The sequence below is a fragment of the Glossina fuscipes genome, unplaced genomic scaffold (genome assembly GCF_014805625.2).
Source record: "Glossina fuscipes isolate IAEA_lab_2018 unplaced genomic scaffold, Yale_Gfus_2 2, whole genome shotgun sequence".
Lineage (NCBI taxonomy): Eukaryota > Metazoa > Arthropoda > Insecta > Diptera > Glossinidae > Glossina > Glossina fuscipes.
In genome coordinates, this window is record NW_023998416.1 from 12,924,047 (window position 1) to 12,951,459 (window position 27,413).

The following is a 27,413-nucleotide window of genomic DNA, read 5'->3' on the forward strand; positions in this document are numbered from 1 at the left end:
CGATCAACCGATTTCTTACGAAATCATATGTTTAATTCGCAAGCGATATCACACGTCTCCATCTCGTCCGCCAGAGTCATATGTTAGCGCACTTAACCTACTCTTAACTTACATTATGGGACCAAAACGAAATCCGACTTCAGTCTTCACAAATTACTGTTCAAACATGACAGCGCACGAGTACTAAAAAAAAAAAAAGAATTTAAAAATATAAAACCAATCTCATAGAGAGAGATTAGGTTTTTGAAAAATACCGTCAGGAGTTGAAATAGAATAAACCTACCTTATAAAAAGCTTCACAGATTCAGGCTTTAGGCTTTACATCGCTGTACTGACGATGTTGGCAAGACGAACCCATCAGTTATGTGTTAAAATAAACAAATTGGCTGTTAGTGCTTTATTTCTCATTTAATTAGAAAGGAAAGTGTTACAATAGCCTGTCGAGTAGTTGAAAATGGTTTGGCCATTTTAAGCCGAAGCGCATAAACCATCGTAAAAGATAACGGTCTAGAGACCAAATAGAGTAATTATCCAAACCGGTGGGGCTCGCTTGTAACAACTTCTGAAGCGTTAAACTAAATACATTTTGTTGTCATTTCTTCAATAGATTTATGTTTAACGATGACCCTTTACGACGTTGTTTGCTTACTAAGAATATGTAATTACCACTATCTCCTATACAGACTCCCCTTAGAAAAGATCAGAAGATGTACTCTGAAAATTGGCTCTAGCGTAGGCAAAAGCGAATCGGAAACAACAAGTAATAATTTTTTATATCCAACATCTTTGTGTTAAGAGAGAAAACACTAATAAAAGGGAAAGACCGAAATTTCGATATTCTATGAAATTGCGTGGCCTTGATATTTTTTTAAAGATACTGTAGAACCATCTACGGAATATACTTGGAAATTTGTATTGTTCCGCTCTCAGTTCCATTCTCGTAGAACGTAACACGCTGTACGGACCTGAATATCATTCTAAAAATATCAATTCGGTTTTAATGCTAATGTCGATTTGGTAACGGGAGTCTTTGCTTAGAACATATCGCTTTAAAATTCAAATGATTAAAAGATGAAAAAGTGCATGATTTTAATTTCTTTTTAAATTATTTACGTATATTTGTTGCACACTTTGCCTCAAACAATTACGTGCGCTAAGTTACATACTATGCAGACGCAAACTTACTTATAATGAAATTAGCCCCTTTAACCCAAATCCTACTTGAACAGATTATAATTAATCTCCATCAATTCACTCGACTTTGATTATTCTAAACGTTAGTTAAAGCAAACAATTTGTTCCTTGTGAATTTTTAATTTCTAACATCCGATTAGTTATTTTCTATTCTATTTAGTTATCATCCTTTTTCCATTTCCGGAAATTTATTATTCACCTTATTTTTATCTTGAATATTTGTTTCCTCATATGTATGGATATTTTTATAGCGTTAGTATACTTTTCTTTGCTGTATACAAACATAAGCTTTAACCACATTTTTAGTTATTCTACTGGGTAGTTCTTATAACCGCATTTTTAGTTATTCTACCGGGTAGTTCTTACATTTACGTATACTTGTGCGTTTGTTTTCCATTAAATTTATCGTTATATTTATTTGCTTAAGTTTATTGAATTTGCTTCTCACTAATTGGCACTTATGTTTGCTACGTCCTGTTTGCGATTACATATAAAGGCATTTGGTTTGATTGTGATTATATAGAATTGACCTTTTAAGTGTCAACACCTAATAAATTAGAATAAAGAATAGAGAGAGAAAGAAAAAATGGACGCATAACTACATCCAATTGTAGTTTCGGGGTGAAAAGATGTATACGAGTCGGAGAGTTTTTAGTTATCGATTACAAGCAAACTGAAACGTACTTGCAATATGTTACTCGATAGCGATTATACGATAGTAAGAGTGTCTTAACGGCAGCTATAACCTCACTACTTACTAGTTACAGCAATTCCATTTACGACATCCCAAAACAAGCCTAGAACCGTAACCATTTGCTTACTACAATCAAGCTGGGTAAGGTTTCCTCTATATATATCGTGATATGCAGCTGGTTCTCTTCTTCACACCATCGGTCGGATTACTGCGAAGGAATAACTCGACATACTCAGTGATAAAATTTTTAATTCAATACAAGAGGGTTCAATCTTGGTTTGAAGAGCATGAGAATATCATCAAACATCTGCCTGATTAGCACAATCGTCCGACTTTATCACAATTGATTGGTTATGGAGAGTTTTAGGGCAGAGGAGTTATTAAAGCAATTGGCGATTGTTTTGGTACAATAATGGGACAGCATGCCGTTGGAAACTATTCAGACACTCTATGAATCTATTCCGGGAACAATTGCTGGTGTTCTAATAGTGGCCCAACATGTTACTAACAAATAAATATTGTGTACATGTCAAGCTTTCATATTAATTTCCCCATCCACTGTAACGAATTTATTACTGTTATTGACAATACCTTCGTTATACAGTTTATTAAAAATGCTAATACAACCTGTGTGTCTATGCAAACTTTTCGAAGGTCATTGAAATTTCCCTTCTAAATATATCTTTATATCCTTTTGTTTCAGATTTACACCGACTGGGCGAACTATTACTTAGAGCGCGCCAAGTCGAAAAAGAAGGTTACTGATCTATCATCAGATTGTCGCGATGGACTTCTACTGGCTGAAATAATTGAAGCGGTAACATCGTTTAAAGTTCCTGATCTTCACAAAAAACCCAAAAATCAACAACAAATGGTAAGCTTTGGTCATTAAAAACAGAAGCTTTACAAAACTTATTAAAAAGACCGCATCATCTTCTTTAAAGTAATTAAAAAGTAAAACTTTTTCAAACTATAAGACAAACGTGTATCTATGTATATATATGCATGAGAATATAAACTAAACTCATCATTAAAATTTCTGAAAACGTGAATTTTTTCACAGGTAGCAGACGATTCATAAGAATCCTTCGTCACAGAACACGAAATGGAAAATAAAATTTTAATTGTTTTTACTCTCTCATATACACGCGAATGTCTGCATACTTGCGTAAGGAAAAGGAAAGACATGGTGTGATAGAGAAATGAATGCCACCAGTATTTTTTTTTTTACATCGGTTGTCTGTCTAGAAATTCACTTATACTTTTGCACTCAGATAAAGCGATGACGATTGTTTATATTAATAATGATAACGTTGATGATAACGTCGCTAGTGCGATGTAGAAAATGATGATGTTAAAAACTGTTGACTGACTTTTTCTTCTTCATAGCTTTGCTTCCTATTACATTCTATTCGCAGTCACTCAGTCATTTCATGAGAGTGCTTGCAATGAACATCTTCTTTTTTTTTTTACACCCATCACCGAAAGATGAGGGATATATTCATTTCGTCAAAACCTTTGCAACAGCCAGAAGGAAACAGCAGAGACCTCATAAAGTCTGTGTACATTCTTGATCAGTGTCTAATTCTGAATCAATTTAAACATGTCTGTCTGCTTAATGTCTGTTTTGAACGGTTTTTTTTTTTTTGGACGCAAAACTGAAGATATTGTCTATAAATTTGGCAAAAATATCGGGAGCTCTTGCACTCAAGTTGGTATTGAAACTGGGCTAAATCGGTCGAACGACAAGCCCACAGCGCCACGTAAACTGACAACGCCTTCATTTCTTAAAAGGAGTAAAAAATTGGCTTTTTGCTCACTACTCACGAACTGTAGCAGTTAAGTGAACAATAGTTTGAACGCATGCTCTAAGAATGAAAGAAAGTTGACCACGCCTTCGCAATATTATGGTATGTCAAAGTTTAATTTTTTCTTCAAACATCTCATCAAGCATATAAATTTTTAGCCAGTTTCAAATTTGAAACGTACCTGAGCATGTCCGTCTGTTCTTATGTCCAGGTGTACGTCCCCGGCACTGCGTAGTATCTGTGGTGAATATTCTCTCGTTAACGGAAATTAACATATCGCCAATAAAAAGAATTTTGAAGTGGCCTAAACTGTTCAAAGGACACGCCTATGCGGGAAAAAATTTTGTTTTTGAAAATAAAAAAATTATCCGCGCCCACTACCGATGATGGGTGTAAAAGATTCGGTCATGACTGAATATAATTTTCGTATTTATTTTCTTCTGTTTCGGTTTTCCAACAAAATATAATGCCGCCACATACGGTGGCAAAAACAAAGAAAAATACAGAATAACTATGTACAATATACGTTTGACAAATCTATGTCGGATAAAATATTTTTAGTTTTTTTTTTTTCAATTTAGCAAATTTTTCTTTCCTCTTCCGTTTCCAAGTGCTGGTGACTGCGCTGAATAACTGGAGTGCGGTTGTGCATCACATTGCCGCTTAAACAAAAACTTATAAGCCACACACTATTTGTGCAGCGTAGTAGCAGTAATGAATAAAGGAAAGTAAATTAAAAAAATATACTTTTAAAAAGTATATATGTCTACTGAAAAATGAACTTCAAAGGAGTAAGGATATCCTTAAAGTTAGCGGGAAAACGTAGTAAAAGAAATTCAAGTTCGTACGCTTCGTATGGCTCGAATTTCCGGTAGAGGAAACCATTACAGGAATCGGGATTGTACCGATTGGATATACGTTTTCCCAAATTGTGGATTAATGCTTGTAAACCGATATACTTACGAAATGTAACTTTTTTGTAGCATTGCGGGCATTATAGGAAACCTTTTTTTTTGATATAGACATGACTATGGGGACGCCCCTCATACGTAGAACGCGCTAATGGCCAGACAGAAGTTGGAAGAGAGAGATACACATAAGCATGCCCGATTCTCAAGTGTTATGACTTTACCGATAAAATACTTAGCATTCCCGCGACTACACTTTAACCAAATAAAAATTATTCTTTGTCAGGAAATTAACCCATATGTTCTAACCTGACAGTCGTAGTTAATTGTGCTTAGGTTACGATGTTTTGCCAACTATGTTGAGGAGGATTGCTGGCGAAAATTCATTGATATTGTTCTTGATTTACTGATATGCTTATGATGGCATCCTTATCAATTTTGATGGTAGGATGGGTTCTGAGTGCATCGCAAGTATTTACGATCCCCTTTTCATAATGAACTCAAAAATATTTGTGCCTGGTTTCAGATCTTAATTGCAATCACTTTAAGAAAGCCAACGAAATTTCACCGCACAAGTTGACATGACCAAACGATCCAACGTTGGCAATGAACTTCGATATATATATATAAGATATCTTATGATTTTAAATGTCGAGCTTTAATACCAAAACAACTCCCATAAGGATACCATGAATTAAGTTAAAATAACGTAGTGAACGACTTACTTTAAAATCATTTGAATAGAATTCGGCAGAATTGAGTCAGCTATCAATATATTGAAATTTTCGATAAACAATTGACGGAAAATGAATAATCAAATAGTAAATTCATTGCCAGTTTTTGGACAGCTTGTCTAAAAATTTAGTGATAGTAAAATTATCCTTTAAAGCAAGCAATCGATTTAGTTATAGAAATCGCTATATCAGTTGATATAGTGAATGAATTTTTATTTTTTTTTTTTTTGTGGAAAATTAAATATTGCTCAAAGTGCTTTAAAATTTTTAAAATTTAAATTGGTTCACTTTGGATGGATGCACTTCGTAAGCTAAGCTATTATAATCAGTTTCAGACAAAAACAAGTAAAAGCACAATAATGGATCATGGGCCGCTATGAAATACCCTAAAGTTATTCATATAACGACTTTTGAAAACGTAAATATTTGCATAGAAAGCGGCCGAAGAAGTGTTAAGATCTGAATCATTTTAAATAGCACTCGTCCTTGGGCCAAGACACGTCAGGGTTCAACATTTCATCAAAATATCTCAAAAAATTTCGACCTGCAGGTTGAGCACAAGAGAACACGGCATACAGGCAGACGGACAGACGAGCTTAGATTAAGCGAGAAAGTGATTCTGAATTTCTCGGCGGGTTTGCCTCAAGTTCTTCTGGGTGTTGCATGGAGCCGCACAAGTTTAATATACCCTTGTACCACAAGCTATGGTTTGATAATGGGAAATGTGAAATCCATATAGAGTCTCGTTACTATGAAAAATATACAGAGTGCTACGCTTATCATTCACATCTCCTTTGACAATCGCAATCCAGAAGAAGGCTGCAGGAAATTTAGACTTCTTACGATAGATGAGAACACCTAGAGCCGCAGGTGAGATACTACCAAGTCTTTGCTACGATTCGCGTTGCTAATTGACGCTTGAAAGGATTGCATTTCATAATCTACTCGAACTAAGGCTGTTGTCGTTTAAAGCCATAGTAAAACCAAAGCACAAACACCGTTTACGATGTGTGTGTAAATAATACACAGATAAAGAGCGTCGAACATACGTAGATTATATAAGATAATATTATTACAGTGGTTTGTATGTGTGCATTTACACGTAGTAATGTTTATTTTAACGCTGTTTAATAGATAGAGACAATTTATCGCAGTGATATATATATACATACATATATATTTATATAAATCTATAGAGGATGATATCAAATGCACAAATGTGACTTAAGAAACAGTCAAACCTGATTTTTGGAGGTAGACAGGAACCGCAGGAAAAAAACCACAAAAATATATTCAGAAACTTCATAAACAACCGTAGCAAACAATTTTTCGTAGTATATTACAAAAAATTTATTTTATCCTGTGGAGGGGGATCGCATAAAAAGTCCCTCTTAGAAAGCTTTGCCAGGTAACGAGAAAGTGCTTTCCAAACAAAAAAAAGAAAAAAGTTATTTAATTTCACATTTAAATATTCATTTGACCTTTTAAATATGGAAATATTTTTAAAATACAGGTAATGGAAGAAAATTCGTCGTAGTTCAAAACACGCGACGAACTGATTCGTAATCGTTTCCTCCACTTGAAGACATTAGAGCTGGACTATTGTTTATGACAGCAGTCGTTGATCGAAGCTTTTTAAAACTCTTTCCGAATAGCTATCTATTTTAAGAAAATGCTTTTCCAATTTAGTGCAAAGGCAGATTTCCGCATGTCACATATGATTATACACCCGGAGTTGAAAACCTTATGACAGTACTGTTGACTTGACTTTGCCTTGAAACTTGACGGATAATCGTAGTCTAGAAAAAGAAGTCGCACAAAAAAGTCTCATAAAACCAATCGAGCGAAAAGCAGATCGCAAGAAAAAAGAACCGCACAAAAAAAGTCTGATAAAGATTTAACTTGGGATTGATTTGGTGCAGCTTTCTGTTACGTCGTCTCAGACACGCACACGCCGAAATTTGCGTCAGATAAACAGCATTCGTAGAGTATCTGAGAGAGTACGTGTTTTCACATAGCGTCATTACTGGGGATCAAAATTAATCTTTTTATTTTGAGAATCGTAAACGCAAAAGATCATGGACAGACCCTCTTCAACAGAAAGACAATGCTTTGTGCTTAGTCGGAAAGAAACAAACCCATGGCCTATTATGAGCTATCAAGGCTCGTCGAAATGCTTAATACCAGCTGCTATCATAAATATTTAATCGATTTGAATCGATTTGCTCTTCAAAATTTGTTCAGAATATCAAACAAGTAAAAATATTATATTCAGTAAAGACTGAATCTTTTCTCCCGAAAAACATACGAAATGAAATTTCGCTTCTTTATAATATTGGGCGAGGGGTTGCTCAAATACCACAAAAATATACATACAAGGTTCTTTAGTAACGAGCAAAAAATCGAATTTACTTTGCTTTTAAAAATACTGGTGATATCAGTAAATATGGCAATACACGGCCATCATTAGATGCATTTGGCCAACTTGCAAAGCCAATCTATTTACATAAATGACATCACTTACTATACTTGAGAGTGGTATCTTCATTTTTCGAAAGAAAAGTCTTCGGCCTAACCACTGTAGAGGAAGGATGGACGGATATACTCAAACCGATTCAAAATTTAATACTGATTGTGAATATATCTACTTTATGGCATCTCTGAAACCCCCTGAAGGGTGTTGTAAACCTTTTGACAAAATGACTATATTCCTATCCTTTGACGATGGGAATAAAAGAACAAACGTTGAAATATACCTTTAAGCATTCAAGTGTCGAATGACTTGAAATTCATCCAAAGGCAACGAAAAGTTTAAATTTGTTAGAAATACTCGTTGAAATAATAAAATGCGCGAACACCGTGGACTAGCTCTCGTAATTTATAATCACTCTTAAGTTAATCCAGGCAAGAAAAAGGTTTACCATTGTACTCTATTTGCTTTGATTCTTTGCATTTTCCATTATTTTCAAACGTAAAAACTTTAAGAAAAAGGAATAATAAAAAAAAAATTTACTTTTGAATAACTCTTAAAATCAAATTTTCTTACTTATTATTCCCATTGCTTTAAATACGAGTACAATTACTTTCATATAATGTAATGTAAGTGCGTGCTGTAAACTTTGAAACAAACTTTAGCACATCGAATGTCTTTTTGCTCTGCATTTCTCATCCTATCGTCGCGTCCTTTATAATGAATAAACTAGGAAAGAGAGAAGAAAAATAAAGCCCCATACATATATATATTATGCTTTTTAACTGTGACTGAAAGAATACGGTGGAAAATTTTTTTAAAACGACAAATTTGTAACTTTTTGTCCAATCTCACCTAAGAAAAACGCTTCAGAAAAGTTATAAGGCAAAAGAGAAAATACAAATGAAAATGAAATCAGTGAAACGTAAAAGTGTTCAAAGTCAACATAGCATACGTGCGGCTCTAGCTCTCTCTGTTCAAACAACTTCAAACAAAAAACTTCGTTCACAAATGTTGGCTTAAGCCACAGTGAAAATTTTTATAACCATTGCGTGAGATATATTAAATATAGCAAACGTTTGTAATGTTGTTTGTGCATTGGAGAACTTACAATGTCTATATATCGCTAAACAACTTAGAAATGGACGCCGTCTACCTGGTTACTTAAATCTTTGCTTGTGCCACAGATGTTTCTATTAAGCCACGAGCACTTCCAAAGGCCATCAGAAACTGCAATAAAGAAGTGAATTGAAAAAATAAGTTCACATAATTTATAAGAGATTTCTGTCTCGGTCGTCCAACCGAAACTTACTAAACTGTTTTATTGGTATAATAGACGGACATGGTGGGTGTTAAATATTCGCTGCCTATTTAACCTCCCATTTTTTTTTTTTTTTTTTTTTTTTTAGTTTTTCATTTCTTACCAGTTTTTGCATTTTCATCAATAGGAATAGAAGTGAGTCAAACTTTTTGCTTGTGACCGTAGGGTTGTTAGATTGTACAAGAAAAAATTTCTAATTTTTCCTGTTTCTTTAGCATTATGTTCAAACGAGTCTGGACCAATTTTTTCGTTGGTCAGAATCCGTTTTTTTTTTTATGACTTACATAAGAAATAAAAAGAAAAAAAGTAGAAATGTTTGCAGTCGTAGGAAAATGAGTAATGAAGTTAAATCAAACATTTTCTGACAACAACAATGCAGCACAATTTATATAAGAGAATGATATGACTAAATAACTTTCAATGTGAATGCAGCATTTTCACGCACACGGTACACACCGCGGCATCAGATAAATAACGCAAATGGAATTCGAATGCACCTTAAAGAAATGCTAGTTCACGTTCTTCTGATCAAGAAAGCTTACTATCGTGCAGAATGTTGAAATTGAGTAATGCAAGGGATATGAATATAAATTGCACAAGACATGAATTGTATCTACGATTTAAATAATATAGAGCCGCGTTATCCGTTAGCTGCCGTTGGAAGGTCGCAGTCGTGAAATTTAATTAAAATGTTGTTTACTTTGCGCACGACAACTACATTTACAGATATACACATATAAGCAAGAAACCCAAATCATTTTTGAAAAAAAACAATTTTCACGGCATTATTTATATTAGATATAAACGTTTGCATGAGCCCACGGAAGATGGTAATAATCGTTTCTCTTGGGTAAACAATACTCAAAAGTCCTTTTCAAGAAACGTTTGTGCATCAAATCATTCCTACTTTATATTAAGGCCGATTAAGCGACAGTTCTTCAATGGGAGACAGTACGGAGAAATCGTGGAAGCCGAACAAGAGTCGAATAAATATGGCAAAGAAAAACTTCTTTAATTGACAAAGAAAATTGTCTGGCCCGGGGTAGTGCTTCCGGGCTCGACTAACGAAGAAAAATTCTAGTCAACTCTAGTGAAGGCAACCGGCCCATATGTGCCTATGAAAATAGGATAGGAATTAATATAAAAAGATATTCTAACGCAACCCGTCTTCTATGATTTACATTTTTATTCAACGGCGTTTGAAATTAAGTTCATACCAATGAAATATGATTTTTAGGACAGTGTAGGTGTTATTTGTAGTTCTTAGAAGATCTATTTACAAATTGGTTATAGGAACATGTATTTACAACGGTTCAGTTACCGTTATATTCTTGTCCGTTCTAATATCCCAATTCAACTCTCTTCACTGCACCGAGTTTACCGTCCGTGTACATTCTTCTTTTACATACCTTTTTACAAACAAATTTTCAATACCTAACTTCATCCCGACATTTTTGTGTTAACTCCTTGTTCCACTAATCCCTGTTAATCTATTCCAGAATCGTCAGCTTCATAAGGCATGTCTGAATGTATATTTGACTCTTCCCAATTGCAATTTGGTTTGGCATTTGCGTAATCAGAATATATTTGCAAGTTCTAAGAGGGTCAAGTAAAACCGGAAGCTTAGTTTTTATATCTAGTCGCAGCTAAAAGAAATGGTCCCACAACTTGGGTAAATACAAGCGAACATTAACAAATAATGCTCTGCGGTAATGCGAGTTATTAAAGAGAAAAAAAGCAAACAATACCAGAGTTATATAATATAGTCCAAGCGAAACGGTTGACTTATAAAGAAAGACTTGGTTTTATTGCGTTTGTTAAATTGTCGTAAAGATTGCCTATGGCAAGAAATAACTTTCGCAGAGTCCACGAAACGGTTTTGGAGGCAACTCATGGTAAGCCGAGAGCATACTCTGGCAAATTTGTCTTTCACTCAAGCTCATTGCATAGAAATAAGATATAATGAGCAAATTTTTCCACAAACATTCTAGCAAAAGGTAACCTAACGCATTCCTTAACATGCAGTTTAGTAAATTCACAACAATTCTTATTCCACTTGCGGCTTGTGCTTACCGATAAAAATATATGCGGAATATCCCATTACTCGAATATTTTGTTGGAAACATAATTAAATTTGAGCAATGCAATATCTAACGGAATCTATGATATGTACTTGTGTGTGTTATCGACACGATGGTTGTGTAATTGCCTACTACGGGCTCTAAATCGACCGCAAATCAGGTTACAGTTTAGTTGAAGAAGATATTGCGATATCATATCAATTCCATACCTCTCGAATATCAAATGTAGAGAAAGAATTAATGAGTCATTTTTTATTAATTAAAACTTAATGCAGTCTGCTGTTACTGACGCCAATCGAAAAGTTTGTAAATTTAAATCTATAACAGAATCTATGACAGAAGTTTCTAAAAATATCAAACCCAAATACTTTAACCATTAGACAAAGTAATAAAATGTCAGCCCGCGAATATTTTAACAACGTAATTTAAACTTTTGCGTGGTTTACCTAACGTAAACATAAATTTAAAACTCTTTACATATAAATTAACGTGAAATTAAACATTCAGTCTTGCACTTTCTCAGCTACTATAGAAAAACATGCTTGCATATGAGCGCACATTGGCCTGACTTGAACTTCATTACAGCGCCGAAGTACTTCGCCTATGAAGTTATGTAGGAAAGCTTCAATAATAAGTCCCTTAGCAATTGTTAATCGCAACTCATTTGTAAACTAAATTCTAAACTGTTTTAACGTCGCCACACTCTCCGCTCTCTCTTAGGTGAAAGATGTCAATGCTATTAAAGTGGTATGCTTGCCAAACAATAAGTTTTTCTCTCTTTCTCTATCTTTCGTTCTCCCTTCATCTCTTTGTCTTTTTGCAAATTCCAGCCTCAATCAATTTTGCTAATTCTTTTTGCAAAAAAGTTTGGTTGTTATTCAAATGCACTGGTTGTCGAGCTTTTGACAGGAGTTTTTGGTTATCAAGCCAAAGGGCTGTGCAAGGACTTAGGACTTCGGGTTCGGTTCGTGGTTTGAGCTTAACAAACAAGGACATTTTTGCATAAATTATGCACTTGACGGTAATTATTCTTAAATGCACTTGATAATGCATGCAACGGAAAACGGAACTAGTTTGAGTCGCATATACAAAGTGGTCCCCCTCAACCGATGGTGACGATGGTGGTAGCAAACTTTAGCAGTCATTTATTGTTTGTGTAAAATGAAATGGAGGAGCACGAGGTGAATTACAATGCTTAATATTGAGGTAATAAACATAAATCATCGGGATTGCGAGACATTTATGGCGGTCATATTTCCCGCTTTATATTTTTATTCGCATTCCCTATTAGCAGGTGCAAATTTTTTAATTTGCCTCGAACAATTTTTCAATAATAAATTGTATTTACTTGCGACACTTTTTTACCGAAAATTCGAAGGAAGTCATGAAGATGTTATAAATGAGTGCTTTTCTGTTCGAATGGAAACAAGTAAGAAAATTAATTGCGTTAGGTAGCGATTGAAACTTTTGTAATCAGCAACCTGGTCCTAAAAACGATTAAATGAGAAATTATTTTTATATTCTATATTATAAGGTGGGCGTGGCTGAGTTTTTCCATTTCTATAAAACATTCGTAGTAATTTTTATCGTGCATCTATTATGGTTTATGCAAAAAAATCAAAAAGTAGATATGCTCTCAGCTTATGTTGCACTGTAAATATATACTTCGAACGATTTGGTTTGTATGCAATATCAACTTACTCGTAAAAATTTCTAATGTTTTCGATAAATTATAAGCGGCCAGGTGAACATTTCTCAGAGACATCACACAGAGGGATACAACAACGTACATCAATTCAGATATATACACTTGGTGGAGCACCCCTCAAGCACTCCCCTGAACGTTACAAACGTTTGGAAAAAATGAGTATACTTCCCTCCTCCGTTGGTGGGTGTAAAAGAAATGTGCGGAAACAGTGTATAACGCAATTACATTTCCAAAGCTTTTGCACGTTTAAACACCATTTAGTATACGAGTAACGTGACGCACATACGGACCGATGGAATGAATTTGAATGCACCCACTTTCTTTCACGTACGCCGTGATTATGCAAACGTCCTGCACTCGTAACAATTACTGATTAATTTTATGCATAATATGATTACGCAATTTAGAGAAAACTGTGCGTGATGGCTTGCTCTCCTGCTTGATGATTGAAATGAATCTCGTCCATAAGCAGATTTTTTTAAGCTGCAAAAAAAAGTTCCAGCTTCAAAAATCTAAACACTCACACGAACTTTAAATACTTATTTAAAATTCGATAAATATTCCCCGCGACCAACGATATAAGCTTCGGCCAGTACTAATTGACAAACAGTGTTGCAATTTTTACGTAATCCATTGCATCTCATTCAAAGTAATTCGATTTTCTTATATGGCAAACAATCTAATTAGCATTGAGGTTTTTACTTAAAAAATAGCCTTATCCTAGTAATAGCCGTATCCTAAGCAGTATCGCGGAGACGACAATGCAGTCGCATGTTTTTCGGGAACAACAAAATTCGAGCGGATTTTAATCGGAAAATATATATCCTATATGTCAGTTTTTATAAGTATTAGCCGATAAGATTGAAGGTTAATTGGTAAGTTTTTGTTTACTAACCAGTCAGTCAGTCTTAGATTTCTCCTACGTGGGAGATATTTGAAGCTGTACGAAATGAAACTCTCTGAAATGACGTACATGAAAATAGAAGACATTGCGTCAGGGAGTTGAGCGAACTTTGCCAACAATCATTTTACCTCTGCAATTTCATTATAATCATCAATTGATGCTAAGAATTAAGGCACCTTTCGTTCGCAAAAGGCTGCATGTGAACCATATGGGCGAAGACCATCAAATGAGTGCTTAAAACGGTCGAAAATAATTCGATTGCTGTGAATGGTGTCGAATTTGATAGGAAAAACAAATATTTTCTCGACGGAAATTGATCTTGTCGAAAAGGATCATCTCAGTTTATAGATTTTGATATCGAGTGGACTTGAGCGTAATTTGAATATAGTTTCTCGACACCTATATAACGATCGAAAAATTTATTATTCAATAGCAAGAAAAATGCGTTACTCATAATAGCGCGTCGACGATCGTCAGCAATCGAGTTTGTTGATCGAGTTTACTCGATATCGATAGCTGGGAATCGGTTCTGGTGAACTTTTAAGATTCTTGATATTATTGAGATGTAGTTAAATGGAGGTATTTTTCGGGTCCCAGTTACTTAAACGGACAACTACGAGACGAAGAGAGAAATGGTATCGAGGTGACGGGAGAAATGATATCATGATCAGCGAAACGAAAACCCTGCATTTGTAACGAGGAGTTACGTGGAATCGCTGTATAAAATTCCTAATTTTGCTGCTGTAATGAAATTTTCAATGTGAACTTAACCTCCATGTAACGAAAAGAGGATTTCGTTTTGAAGCTATTTTTCATTAATCTTATTCTGTTTTTACGATCCCTTCTTTGATGAATTTTAAGTTTTGCTTATCTAAGTTGTTCTCTAAAAAAGTGACAGGCAATTGCATTAAATTTTTATCTCTTTCATCGAAAAAGTCCCTTATTAAGGTGGCACGGTTGTATACATATATATATATATATATATATATATATGTAGTATGTTTGCTGTGGCTCTCACACACGTAATGATTTAAAAAAATCCTGGCTGTTGTGTTGGCATTTTTATTATTCGTTAAAGTGTAAAAAACGTGACGTGTAAATAAAAGAAATCTTTATTCTTAGCTTTATTTAAATATCCAACGGCAATATTACCAAACTTAAGCTTCGCTATTTGTTCTCTCTCTATATCTATATATATATGGATATATGTATATTTATATGTATATATGTATATATATATATATATATATGTGTATATGGCATGACATATATAACATGTTAGAATGTATTAGTGATAGGATGTAAGAATGTACGTGAATGGCTTTTGGCACACAAATCCTTATAGTGAGTGAGGCTTTTAGCGGCTTACATCCACAACGTGTGTAGCGGCGTCCTTTCTTAAGCCTACTCTGTATGCAAAGCATTAACTTTACTTTTCAAAACAAAATAAAAAAATATTTCATTTCTTTTTCTACACACACTCACACTTGCACACTAATATTTGTAAAACAACTGCATTGTGCTTATAATAGAGTACGAAATATGTAACGAAAAAGTTTATTATTATTTTGACAATGAACTTGTTTGCGTCTACTTCTAATGTACTGTATAAAGCAGATGAAAAATGAGCCAAAGATCTGGCCAATGGAAGACGCTACGCAAACAAATAAACACAATCTTTTCATTTTATATATATATATCTATTTGTAGAGTACATACATATATGTATTACGATTAGGTTTTCCTTGCTGCTGTATCTCTAATACGTGTTTAAATAAATTACCAATAAGAAAAAAAAAGAAAAAGAATTTGAATCACGTACCAGACAAGTCTAGTCTATAGGATTTTTTCTTTTTCTGTTTCGTTAATTTAGAAAATTTTGTAGTTATAAGCGATATTCAATTGGCTTATGGCTTGTGAGTAATAGAAAGAAAACAATGTTATTGGAAAAATTATAACTAAAAGCATGTTTGTCTGCATTTACCAAATCGAGCATTATTAGAGAAAGTTATAAAATTTATTTATTTTCCATCCATTGAACCAATAAATTTCTTTAAGACTTGTGATTCATCCTTACTCAAGATGCATTATTTTATAGATACGAAATTTATTTTGAAAATTATGGTGATATCGGATGTTAATAATAATAAGCCCTAGTGAAGTAGTTAAAGTCATCGTTCACCGTAAATGCTCTTCTTGTCAAGTAATCCCAACAAACGCTAGCTTTCCATTAAAAACGCTCAAAGGATGGCCCATACGAAAGCGATTCGCAAAAGATAGGGAAATGAAACTTGATACTACACGTGACGTGCAAGGAAATGCATCTACGGTTGACAAGACCAAAAAAAAAATTTTGTCAATAAGATAAATTAGACAACGATCTAAATCTTCGGAGGAATTTATCCACGATTATCCCGCATACACGCTCACGGCTATTAACAAAAGACTTTCCGGTTTGCACGAGATGATGAGTATTCCAGATGCGGGCCAAGGGACTTCTTTTACTTTAATTTTAACAAAACAAAGAAAGATTCAAATTCAGCTAAACAATATATCCTGTTGAGTTTTGTATCCACCACAAGACTTGTCTTGTGCAAGCTTTGTTAACTGCTCGTACTGCTTGGAATCGAAAAGCAGGGTAATATTTCATGTTAGGTTTAAATAATGGAATAAATGGTACAATGGTGATGTGTGTTTGTCAGTTCCTTAGCTAAAATCACGATTACAGTTTCCAAAATTTATATGTGACCTTCGATCATACTAGTTAAAATATAAACTTCCATTTGTAAAGCATTACACTTTTTTCACTCTACACCACTTATAGTAAAGGGTACATTAAGTTAGTACAAACTTATGTTACAGTGCAAGGACTTAAGATAGATTAAACTTTTATTTGATTCAGAATCATAATCTGAATAGAACCAAACCTGCCTGTCCGTCTGTCCGTCTGATATCTATCCATCTAAATTTGTGTTCAAGCTAAAGGTCGCAATTTTTGAGATATTTGGATGAAATTTGGTACAATGGTGTGTCTTGACCGGAGGATGAACGCTATTGAAAATGGTTCGGATCTGTCCACTTTTTTGACCACTCCGCATGTAACGCTCTCTTCAAAAACAATATAGAGAAATATAATATGTAATGATAATATTACGTATGGTTCATAAAGCATCGTTAATATCCAGTAGACGAGCTAATGGCCGATGCGATAAGTATTCGGTACAAGCTCTTGTTGTCATAAATTTCTTAGTATCCAGCCTAGTGAGGATGCCAAAAGCAGATTGTTAGACAGACGAATGAAGATAATTAAAGCAATCAGATTGTAACATATTTTGTCAGGCGTGGTCAAGTTTCAGCTGAGCATTTTTTCGTATATGAATGACAAAATTAATATCTCGCTTAGAGTTAAAAAAAGTAGACAAAACAACTAAATAAGTGAATAAAATCTATACATTTTTTCTTCTTTGCTCTTGTTATACCGTACACCAATTGTGGTAGGGAAGTAAATTAAGTTTATGCGGATGTATGCAACACACACACACTTGAAGTAGCTCCAGACTCACTTTCTGAATCGATCTAAGCCTATCTGTCCATCTGTCCATCTTGTTTGTTGTGTTGAACATATAGGCCAGAATTTTGGCAACCTATGTTTTTTTGGACCAAGAGCCAACGTTATCGAAAATCGTATCGGATCGGATGAATATTTCGCTCTCCATACAACGCCTTATTTTGAAAAGTCGTTATACGCATACCTGTAGGGTGGTGCCGATTATTTAACGTTACTCTAGCGTTTATAATTGTTTTTTTTTTTTTTCTCTTTTCATGAAGAAAACACTTACTTACAGATATCCTCTATGTAATGTTTATTCAACTTATCATTTTTCACAAATGACACTTTTATATATATGTATATAAAATATTGCTTATTATGCGAACGCGTAGAGTGGAGAAGAGAAAATTGGCCACAAAAAATTGTTATAAGTATTTTCTAGACAATTTATGTTTAATGTCCGCCAAGCGATTAAGATAAAATCTAAATGTGCTGCTTAAATATGGGCAAACGAAACGCAAACAAATTTGCTACAGTGCAGTCCGTGAGGCGGCATGTGGTTGTTACGAAAAGACATTTAATAAATGTTGCCTGAACGAATGCCAAACAAAACATATTAAGCGATTAATGTTAAATGTGATCTAAATGAAAAACCATTTTTGGTTAATCATGAAGATCTTTCAAGCAAAAAAATAAATAAATAAATAAAATAAACAAATAAAAAAAAAAAAAAATTGAAAATAGAAATATAAAAAAGGAAACACATACATAAAAATCGTGATCACAAGTTTGTATATATATTTGCAGCAAAAGCTTGAAAACTATTATCATAGAAACCAATCAAACTAAATCGCAAAGAGAGTTAACAATAGAACTAAAAATAAAAATTAATAATGACCCAGTAGGTCAGAAAAATAAAACTAAATCTATCTTTAGCGTAGAACGAATTTCAGATAAGCTTTTAGAAAATATTTGGATCCGTCTTATGTTTCGGGGACTTTTTCAAAAAATAACTCCAGTGTTACATGCAAATAATAATAACAATTGGATTGGATTAGCAAATACGATCGATAGATTATACATGAAAAATTTTAATTATCCCCTACACACTTTTGTTACAAGGGTATGTATATTATATTTGTGCATACATCTGCAACACCCAGAGGGACTTGAGACAGAGCCATCTTTTACTATACCTATCTAACTAGCGTGTTTGCCCGCGACTTCTCCTTGCTTTCTTATGTTCAACCTACAGCCCGCAACTTTTGGGAAATTTTGATAGAATTTGACACACGCACGTGGTTTAGGCCAAAGACGAATGTTGTTGAAAATGCTTGCGATCGAAACACTTTTTCGACCACTTCTCATATAAAGCCTTATTTTCAAAAGTTGTTATATGATAAACTATAGGGTAGGCCCTGGCCCATCATAATGTTTTTACTTGTTGTATTTCCGTGATTCAATTAAGAGGAACTTGAAATCTTTATAAAAGTAAAAATTCCAGAGAGCGTCTGCAAAATCGAAACTTTGGCCGCCACATAGCCGAGTAGACAAAAATCGAGACTACCCAGTCGGTATTCGGGAATTCTTAGACGTCAATGCGGTTTAATCACCCCTTAGCTTTAGCGCTAGTACTCAATCGTTTGTATGCACGCCCTGCACGCCCCTATTCTTCTTTTATTTCTTATTCCTGGCTTGTTTGTAAACAGCCCAGTGCTACACGTATAGGAGGACATCCAGCGAGTTGTTTGTTTTTGGAAGCAAAAAAAAAGCAAAACTAATGAGATCATTGAGAGTGTCAGAATGTCAGAACTAGTACAACGCACTCTCCTGCATGCTAAAAAAGTTACTAACACGAGTTATTTTGTAATGACGATACGCTGTAATCTTTTTCACACCTTTACGCATTATAAAGAGATCCTAAATGAAGGTGTGCCCTGCTCGACGTATTTTCCAAATACCCTAATTGAATGAATCGAACTTGTTCAACGCCAAGCTAAATCTGATTACTGGAAATTTTTCATAACAACAACAAAAGCGAGAACAGGAATTTATTAAAAATATTGCACGCAAAGGAATAAATTTTTAAATTTGACAGGCTTTAGTAGATTTTAAGTTTTCCTTTTTCAATTAAATAATTTTAACGATATTATTTTGAAGCGCCGTTTTCCGCTCCTCCCTTCGTCACATATATAAAACTCTCAATTAATTAAACTTAATGAAAATGTTTTTCATACCAAATAAATTTTATGGAAAAAATTTCCACTTGTTTCGATTTTAATTCTTTCTCTCCTTTCTCATCTATTGTATTGTCCAACATGATTTTGTTGTTTATTTTAACAACTTTTTCGCTTGTCATTTACACCCACACATAGCATGTATGTCGATGAGTGCAAATATTTTTGTACATATTTTGTATATATATATATATATATATATATATATATATTCAGTTACATATATAAACAAGTGAATATTTTCAGTTTTTTTTTTTGTGTCGGTCCGTGAAGCTTTAATTACAAATAAAAATCCTCGGAAACGGGTGTATACGGGAATATGTCACAGTGACAGAAAAATTCTTCCTCAGGAAGAGAAAAACAAAAATAATAAAAATGAAAATGAAAATGTGAAAAAAAAAATGCTATTCATCCAGCAACAATATGCAACTAAACATGCACACTAATACAAATGACGCATACATATCGCGAAAACTGTGCATATGCTCCGAATGGTGTCACACATCTTTTTCGCTTTCCACTGCAAAACCTCGCACTATATGAATATTGTTTTTCGGAATTCGGAATATTTTTCATAAATTTGTGATGACATGTATACATATCTTCAATCACATATATTGAGAAATTGGAACGATTTGCTGACGTTAAATATAAAGATTAGCTTAACTAATTTACAAATTTTTCGCATTCATATCTGTACAACATATTCCAAACCGATTGAAATTTAAAAGCAAAAAATCGATATCTTTATATTGAAATCTTCACGATTGTCCGACAAGTTCCAAATCGAATCAAAGTTGGACTGAAACTTTACATGATCTGAAACGGTTATCAATGGCTTCGAATGTTGGGTGTTCAGGATTCAACTTAAGATGGAGACGTTTTTCTTCTTTTCCTTAATCTCTTTTCATAGCTGTCTTCCCTTTCCAACCTTTTATGAAAGATATTCTTTTCAAAATTGGTGAAATGTGAAAAACTCTTATTATTATTGTTGTTGTTGTTATTGCTATTGCTTTTGATATGATGTTGTTGTTTATACGGTTCCTGCCGGTTTAATACATTTTTGATATCCTGTGTATTGTATCCTCTAGAGCTTTTTGTTTTTATTTTATAGGAAATGCTTGGTAAAGGTAATCGTTCAAACTTTTTTTTTTTTTTTTTTTATATTCTGAGCATAAAGCATGTGCTTGACTCCTTTCATCTCGTCAACCATTCCTTCTACCATTGACATATTGAGTAGAATTCTCTCTGCTGCGGTCCGGACTTTTTAAATGAGGGCGTCTGCTTACAATTTTTTTCCCTATCTACATATACGTTTATAGAAAACTGAGTCAACAGTTTGTTATTTTTGAGATATATGTATGCACTTTTAATTGAAAATTTTACAGGTTGTCCAAATGTTTATACAACGAGACGTAAAAAACCTATTTGTTTTTCTCTGCTGACAATAGTTTTAATAGCTATATTTAGTTGACATGTATCGTGTACAGAATTGAAATGTCACTACGTACATAAAAGAAAGAAAGAAAAAAAATAAAAATAAACAGTAAGTTGTTATTTTTATTGCTAGTGTTTTTGGGAGAAATAAATGAATTGTGCATTAGTTGGAAAAGTTTTTATGTTTTAATTATGTAAATAATATTGTAATTAAAATGTCACTTTTTATATAAAAGAAAAAAAAAAAAAAAAACAAATACAAAAAATAAGTTAATCTTTTGGAGCATTCAAGCATTTTCACAAATTGTAATGAAAATCCATTCAACAAAATTGAAAAATGACTAAATCTTAAGTGGAAAAGAAGCCGTTAGGGCTGAAGAGATTTATTGGCTAATTGAAATAATTTATGAAATCGAGAAAGAAGCAAAGCAATTAAAGTTAATTAGGAAATCACAATTTGTTGTTATTGATTTACTTTCATTGTAGTCATTAAATCTACTCTTTCCGTAATGCTGCATATAAAATGCTCAAGTCTCTACCACACTGCTCTGATTTGCTCACCTATTCAAATACAATATTAGGTCTTTGCAAATAGGTATCTATTATAGGGTACACTAGATATTAATCAAAATAGCTTCCGCCATTTTCTACAACATTTTACAATAGTTTTGGCATATCATGTCGAAAGAACTTATATCGATTTGGCAGCGATCTACCCACAGACCCCGCTTCTTCAATTTTGCGGACCCGTGTGCCAGCCAACCCATGCTGCCATCGATCTGCACAAGTGGTAACCGGGAGGCGCCATATCTGCTGGGCACGCTGGATGTGGCAGAGCCTCGCATTCGAGCTGCAACAGTGTATCCTGCAACCCACAAAATAGTTTTAAACATTCCGTCTTGTTTGCCTTATGATAAACAAGCGTTAAACTTCAAAAAAGTAGCAAGTAAACAAAATTTAATCTCTTGTAACTTTGTGAGGGCAAGACAGACGTTTTCCATTTTTGCGTGTAAAGAGTAAAAGGCTTCGTAAAGTAAATATGGAAAATGTCATCCTTCTGACTTTAATAATTTACGAGCGTCGAGCAAAAATCTAAACATTTTTGTTAAAAAAGGGGAGTTGCACTCCGATCGATTTGGCCCATTTTCAATACCAACCTGCGTGCGGAAATTTCAAAGGTTTCTATTAAATTAGAAGTCGATATCTTAATTGTTGCGACCAAGAGAGTGCCAACAATTCACACCACACAGACTAACAGACAGACAGGCATGGCTGAATCAGCTTAGATCAAGAACATATATATTTTACAGGGTCTCTGAAGTTTCCTTTTGGGTGTTACATACATTATGGGAAAAAACAAAATGAGTATACCTCCATCTTACAGTGGTGGGTGTAGGAAGATCAAAGCAACTCCCTTTTTTCTTCTAATTCTCTGTTTGCCTAAAATGCAAATTATTTCCATACTATGATTTTTCGTGGCAGTTTTTCCAATACAATCATGCATATAACTTTGGTAAAGCTAATTTCCCCTCTCCTTCAATCGTACTATACCTATACGTGAAAGTTGATAGTCCATAGAACACGAAAAAAAAAACAAAATTGATGACATTTATCAATTCAGTCGAAAGCAGGTGCGTTTCAAAAATAAACCAAAATCCACTATACATTACAACAACAATTCGACCGAGGCGTTAACCTGCGGCAAGCTTGTGGAAAACCCCGCAATCCTTATGATGAAGATGCCTACAAAAATTCAGTGATAAGCTTGCGTTTCGCTCTGGCTAACCAATTGCTAAAAAAGTCGATGACATTTTTTTAAAAAAGTTTTTCCTGCGAAAATAGACCAAACAACAATTTTGAAACATTTGCATGAGACTGACTGCAAACAGAAACTCAAAATTTGGATATCATATAAACAAACAGTGAAAAATTTAATAAACTTAATTTTCATTTACGAATCACTGCTGAAACGAAAAGAAATCAAGCCAGTGTTAAAGAGATTCATAGAAAGTGATGAAAAGTGAAAGACATGCGATAATTGCGTACGAAAAAGTGCTCTAAGTAGGATGAAGTTGCACAAACGTTGGCAAAGCTGGCATTGATGTCGTGCACGTTTTGTGAATGGCATATGTTTGATTGATCAATGTCCATTGAAAATATAAGAAGAAAGGTGTTCGAATTTCGGTGGAAAACCGCCGCGAATTTTTCTTACCGCAATATGCAAGGAATGCTGTAAATGTATAGAAATATAAAATATTTATCGAGAGAATGGATCTTTGCTTTATCTTAAATGTGGATATTGTAATATTTTTATAAGGAGAGAGATATTAGAATATTGGTTCAAAACGTGTGCAATTCCTCCTTGTCTTCATATCCCCTGCATTACATGTGTTTACGACATATTAGTTTTCCTGGTATACATGCAATCCCCGGAAGATTTGTGGTGAACGTAACTAAAGTAACTAGAGATAAGTGCTAGAATAAGTTAGAGATTAAGGAGGATAAGAGTTGGCCATGATGGACTAAGAGTAGGCTACGATAGGCTAAGTGTAACCTAAGGTCGACTAAGTAGAGCTAAGTTAGTGAGTTAAGTTTAGGGAAGTTGAGTTTAGGCTTTAGAGGGAATCGGTCGCGAGCGCCGAGAGCGACGAGACGTCTCGCTAGGTTTCAGGGTATATCCGAATTTTTTTTATTATTTTGAATTAAAGTCAAACATTAGAAATATAAAGTGAAGCATATTATAAAGAATAAAAAAACATAAATTTTCTTGTGATCGATAACATGGCCCGCTGAGCTACACCGGCACCAGGTTTGGGCAATTTAAGCCCTCACAACATATATGCATATGTGTACATATATATACATATATGCACATGTATATATATTGAGAATGTATATATATATTGTATGTATGTATATTCATAAGTATATATTTCTATATGAAGAATTTCAAAGGATGCCCCACTGTTCTCTGTTTATGACTGGTAGCAAATAAAATTGGAAACTTAGGACCGCCCACGATGGATACACGACTCTATCAGAAATAAATAATTAGAGATTAGGATGTCAATCCAGACCTTGAAATTGGCTTGAATTTCGTGTATAATAAACACAAAACGTCATTATATATATATATAATACTCGTAATGCACATGAACACAGACTACCAAAAAGGCAAGGTAAACTGTGTCATTGATCCAAGTTGAGGGTTGTTAAGAATTCGATTGAGAGAACATACGATTGTATACTTTTTGTCTCTATACATTGCTTAAAAAGTTCTGAATACAAATCAATTATTACATATTCCACATTAAACATTTTCTGAGCGCATTAGACGAATAAATCTAACAGTCGGAAAACAATATGTTTATGATATAATATTCTATAATAACTTCCTGTAGACATTTGCAACAAGTGAATCATTGAGTGCTTTGTGCGTAAAAAGACTTAAAATTCATAATACATTAGATTTTGTGTATATATGTATATGTGTGTGCCAGCATATCACTTTCTTTACTCATTATCGTTACGCGTAGGTAAAAAAATATTTTTCATTTAATTAAGGTACTTTTGAGTTGTATAAGCAGACGGCCCTAGTCTGCGCTTTTGTAAGCAAACAAAATGTAACGCGAGTTAAATTTAGAAATATTAAGAGCTGCTAGAAAAGAAACAAAAAATTATTACATTTGCACAAGTGCAGAGTCACACAGTCCAGAACATGCACACTCTGTATACGAAAACATTACCAAAAAATTGGGCACACAAAGGCAATTGCTCATTTACATCTGGCAGACTATTCGAGTAGTGCATCTGGGTTTTAGATTTGTTCGCTTTCCTCTCATTTATTTTTTGTTGTTGTTTTTGTTTTGAATATGCAAATAAAACGCACACAATTTGTACGGTTCTAGCTATGAAGCACAGCAGCCATGCGTAGAGTTGAATACATACCATATCGCCATTAGCTAAGTAGCTAAGTAGCTAAGTATTATTTAAAATATCTGATAGTGATTACAAACAATACCTGTACCTTCTTATCATGCATTCGTATAGTTTACGTAATATAGCCGGCTTTGTATGTGCATGTATGCATAACATGTGTTTTAAGTTTTTTCAACCACATTGCGAAAAATGTTTCTCTAAATAATAAACATGTCCGTAAAAAATGCTCTTATACTCACTAAAAGGAATCGGTTTAGCTTTCCCAATATTTAGCTGCCAAACCCATAGAATAAGTCTCGTAAAGAAGATACTATCGCCCTTACCTTAAATATCAGATTTCACCTTTTCGTCTTTCTGTTAAGCTCTTGAAGTCTGGGTTAGGATTTTAGAGTATAACTGCTTTTGATAACCGCTATCTTAATCCAAAGGGCCTGTGCGTATTCTGTTCGCAGTGCACGTGGCACTTAAAAGACTTAGCTCTTAGAGGATGAACTACTTTTTCCAAGGATTAAATAAATATTGTTTTTCGTTTGCGAGGTGTTCTACGCAAATCACGACTATTGCCTAATATGGTCCGTGGCCATCGACGTACGTTTCGTCTTCAATCTTTGCCATTATCAGCTGTCGCAGGAAGCAAAAAGCGCGCGCACAAGGAGAGACAAATTACTCCACCCAAGCCAGAGTAAGAAACGTACAGCGATGTACTATCCATAAGCCATTTGATGTGCATTCCTCATTGGTTTTTTTTTTTTTTTTGACAACTGGGAGAATAACTCTCTCCATGGCGCATATAAAAATCTGTTAATTTAGTCAAAGAGATCACATAGTAACCGCATCACAAATTCTACCCTTGCAGTACAATAAATCAATATTCAAGCAGTCAAGCCATCACTGGGTTTATTAATTCAATCTTTACGCCCATCTCCAAAATAGTTTATGGAAAATATAAAAAAATCCTTTTCAAAAATTATTTATAAAGAACTAGGAGAGGTCAGATGAGAAATATTTCTTATCCAAGTCTTTCACAACCTTTTGTCTTCAGTAGACCGGTAGCGTTCATTAACTATATTCAATACTGGAAGCTAATCTTAAACCATGAAGAAGTTAGAAATTGTTTTCCTAGGCTTAGAAGAATTCTCTCTCTCTCTCTCTCTCTTTTATTAGAACTCTCTTTAAAACTAGAAACAGAAATTAAAAGTTGAAAGTAAAAATTCACTAAAAATGATTTAGTCATGTGAAATGACGGTCCTAATTGACCTATTATTATGCATGCGCTTGGCTTTTTTCTTTTTACAGATGCAAGTGGTGTGCATTCAATGCGAAATTTGCTTCATTATTTTCCATCTTATTATGCAAAAAACGAATGCGTAAATGCCGATACGAATTAATGGACTTTTTTATGTTGATTCATACATATATTTTTCGTTTTTTCTTTTTTTTTTTTTTTTTTTTTTAATATTTGGTTCTCTTCATTTGAAAGGTGCTTGAATCCATAGAGTTTTTATTAACATCAATGCTTTTGAAAAGAATTGGGGAAAAAAAAGTTTTGTTTGATGGCGCATTGCGAAACCGATGTGTGCGAAAATGAATCGTAAAAATTAAAGAAATATATTTATTAATAAAAATCTGTACATATGTATTTTTAAAGGGATTTAGAGCATGCCGTAGCAATAGAAAGCAAGGTATATGATAAAATAGCGCAAAAGCCAAATTCACTTTAAGACGAATTTTAAATGCCATACATAAGATAACAATGAGAAATCCATTTTGTTTCTTGCTACAGACGAATAGCCAATCAACCGGGGAGCTAATATCGATTTTTGCGTTGTGTCATCTCAAAATGACGGTTTTCAGCTGTTTACAATGTCGCTTCACTAGACTAGACATCTAAGCCGATCTCACAGTATACCAAGCTACATGAAGATCGAATGTAGCAACTTTCAGTATTTAAGATCAATATTTATCCCATTAGGCATTCGCAAAGGAGACCTAAACCTTTCACTCATCAAAAGTATTTATGAAATCTTAAATTTTGTTTTTAAAATGAGCAACCACTGAGGAGATGTCTCCTATTCGTGTAACACGGTGACGATCAGAAAGAAGTAAAGAAAAGCAGAGTTACATGGAGTTGACCGCAGCAACACAGCGGATGTGCCCAATCGGTAAGTGTTTTCTCTTTACCGTCTTTGCACTCAGTGTACATGCGATCAAAGTAAACTCGATCGGTGTGTGAAGTGAAGAAAGAGAAGTTGAAGAGGTGTGTGACCAATTGCTACTATAGAAGAGAGCATCATAAGTTTCTTGCAATTAAACTAAGACAAATATTTACCATTACACGAGCACTAATCATCCTTCACTTCAACTCAATGAATAAAATTGCTTCGTATTTCATTAGACGAAGGTATCGCATATTTGTGTTTTAAAGTTT

General features: G+C 34.0%; 1 protein-coding gene across 4 annotated transcripts in view; it reads left to right on the forward strand.

The window, feature by feature from the left end:
- LOC119633982 (protein sickie) overlaps positions 1-27,413 on the forward strand; it is a 320,882-nt gene that overhangs the window by 54,722 nt on the left and 238,747 nt on the right. For all 4 annotated transcript variants that reach the window (XM_038027862.1, XM_038027863.1, XM_038027864.1 and 1 more), the window contains one exon: positions 2,592-2,762. In XM_038027862.1, the coding sequence (XP_037883790.1) occupies positions 2,592-2,762 (171 nt within the window). The remainder of the gene's footprint in view (positions 1-2,591; positions 2,763-27,413) is intronic.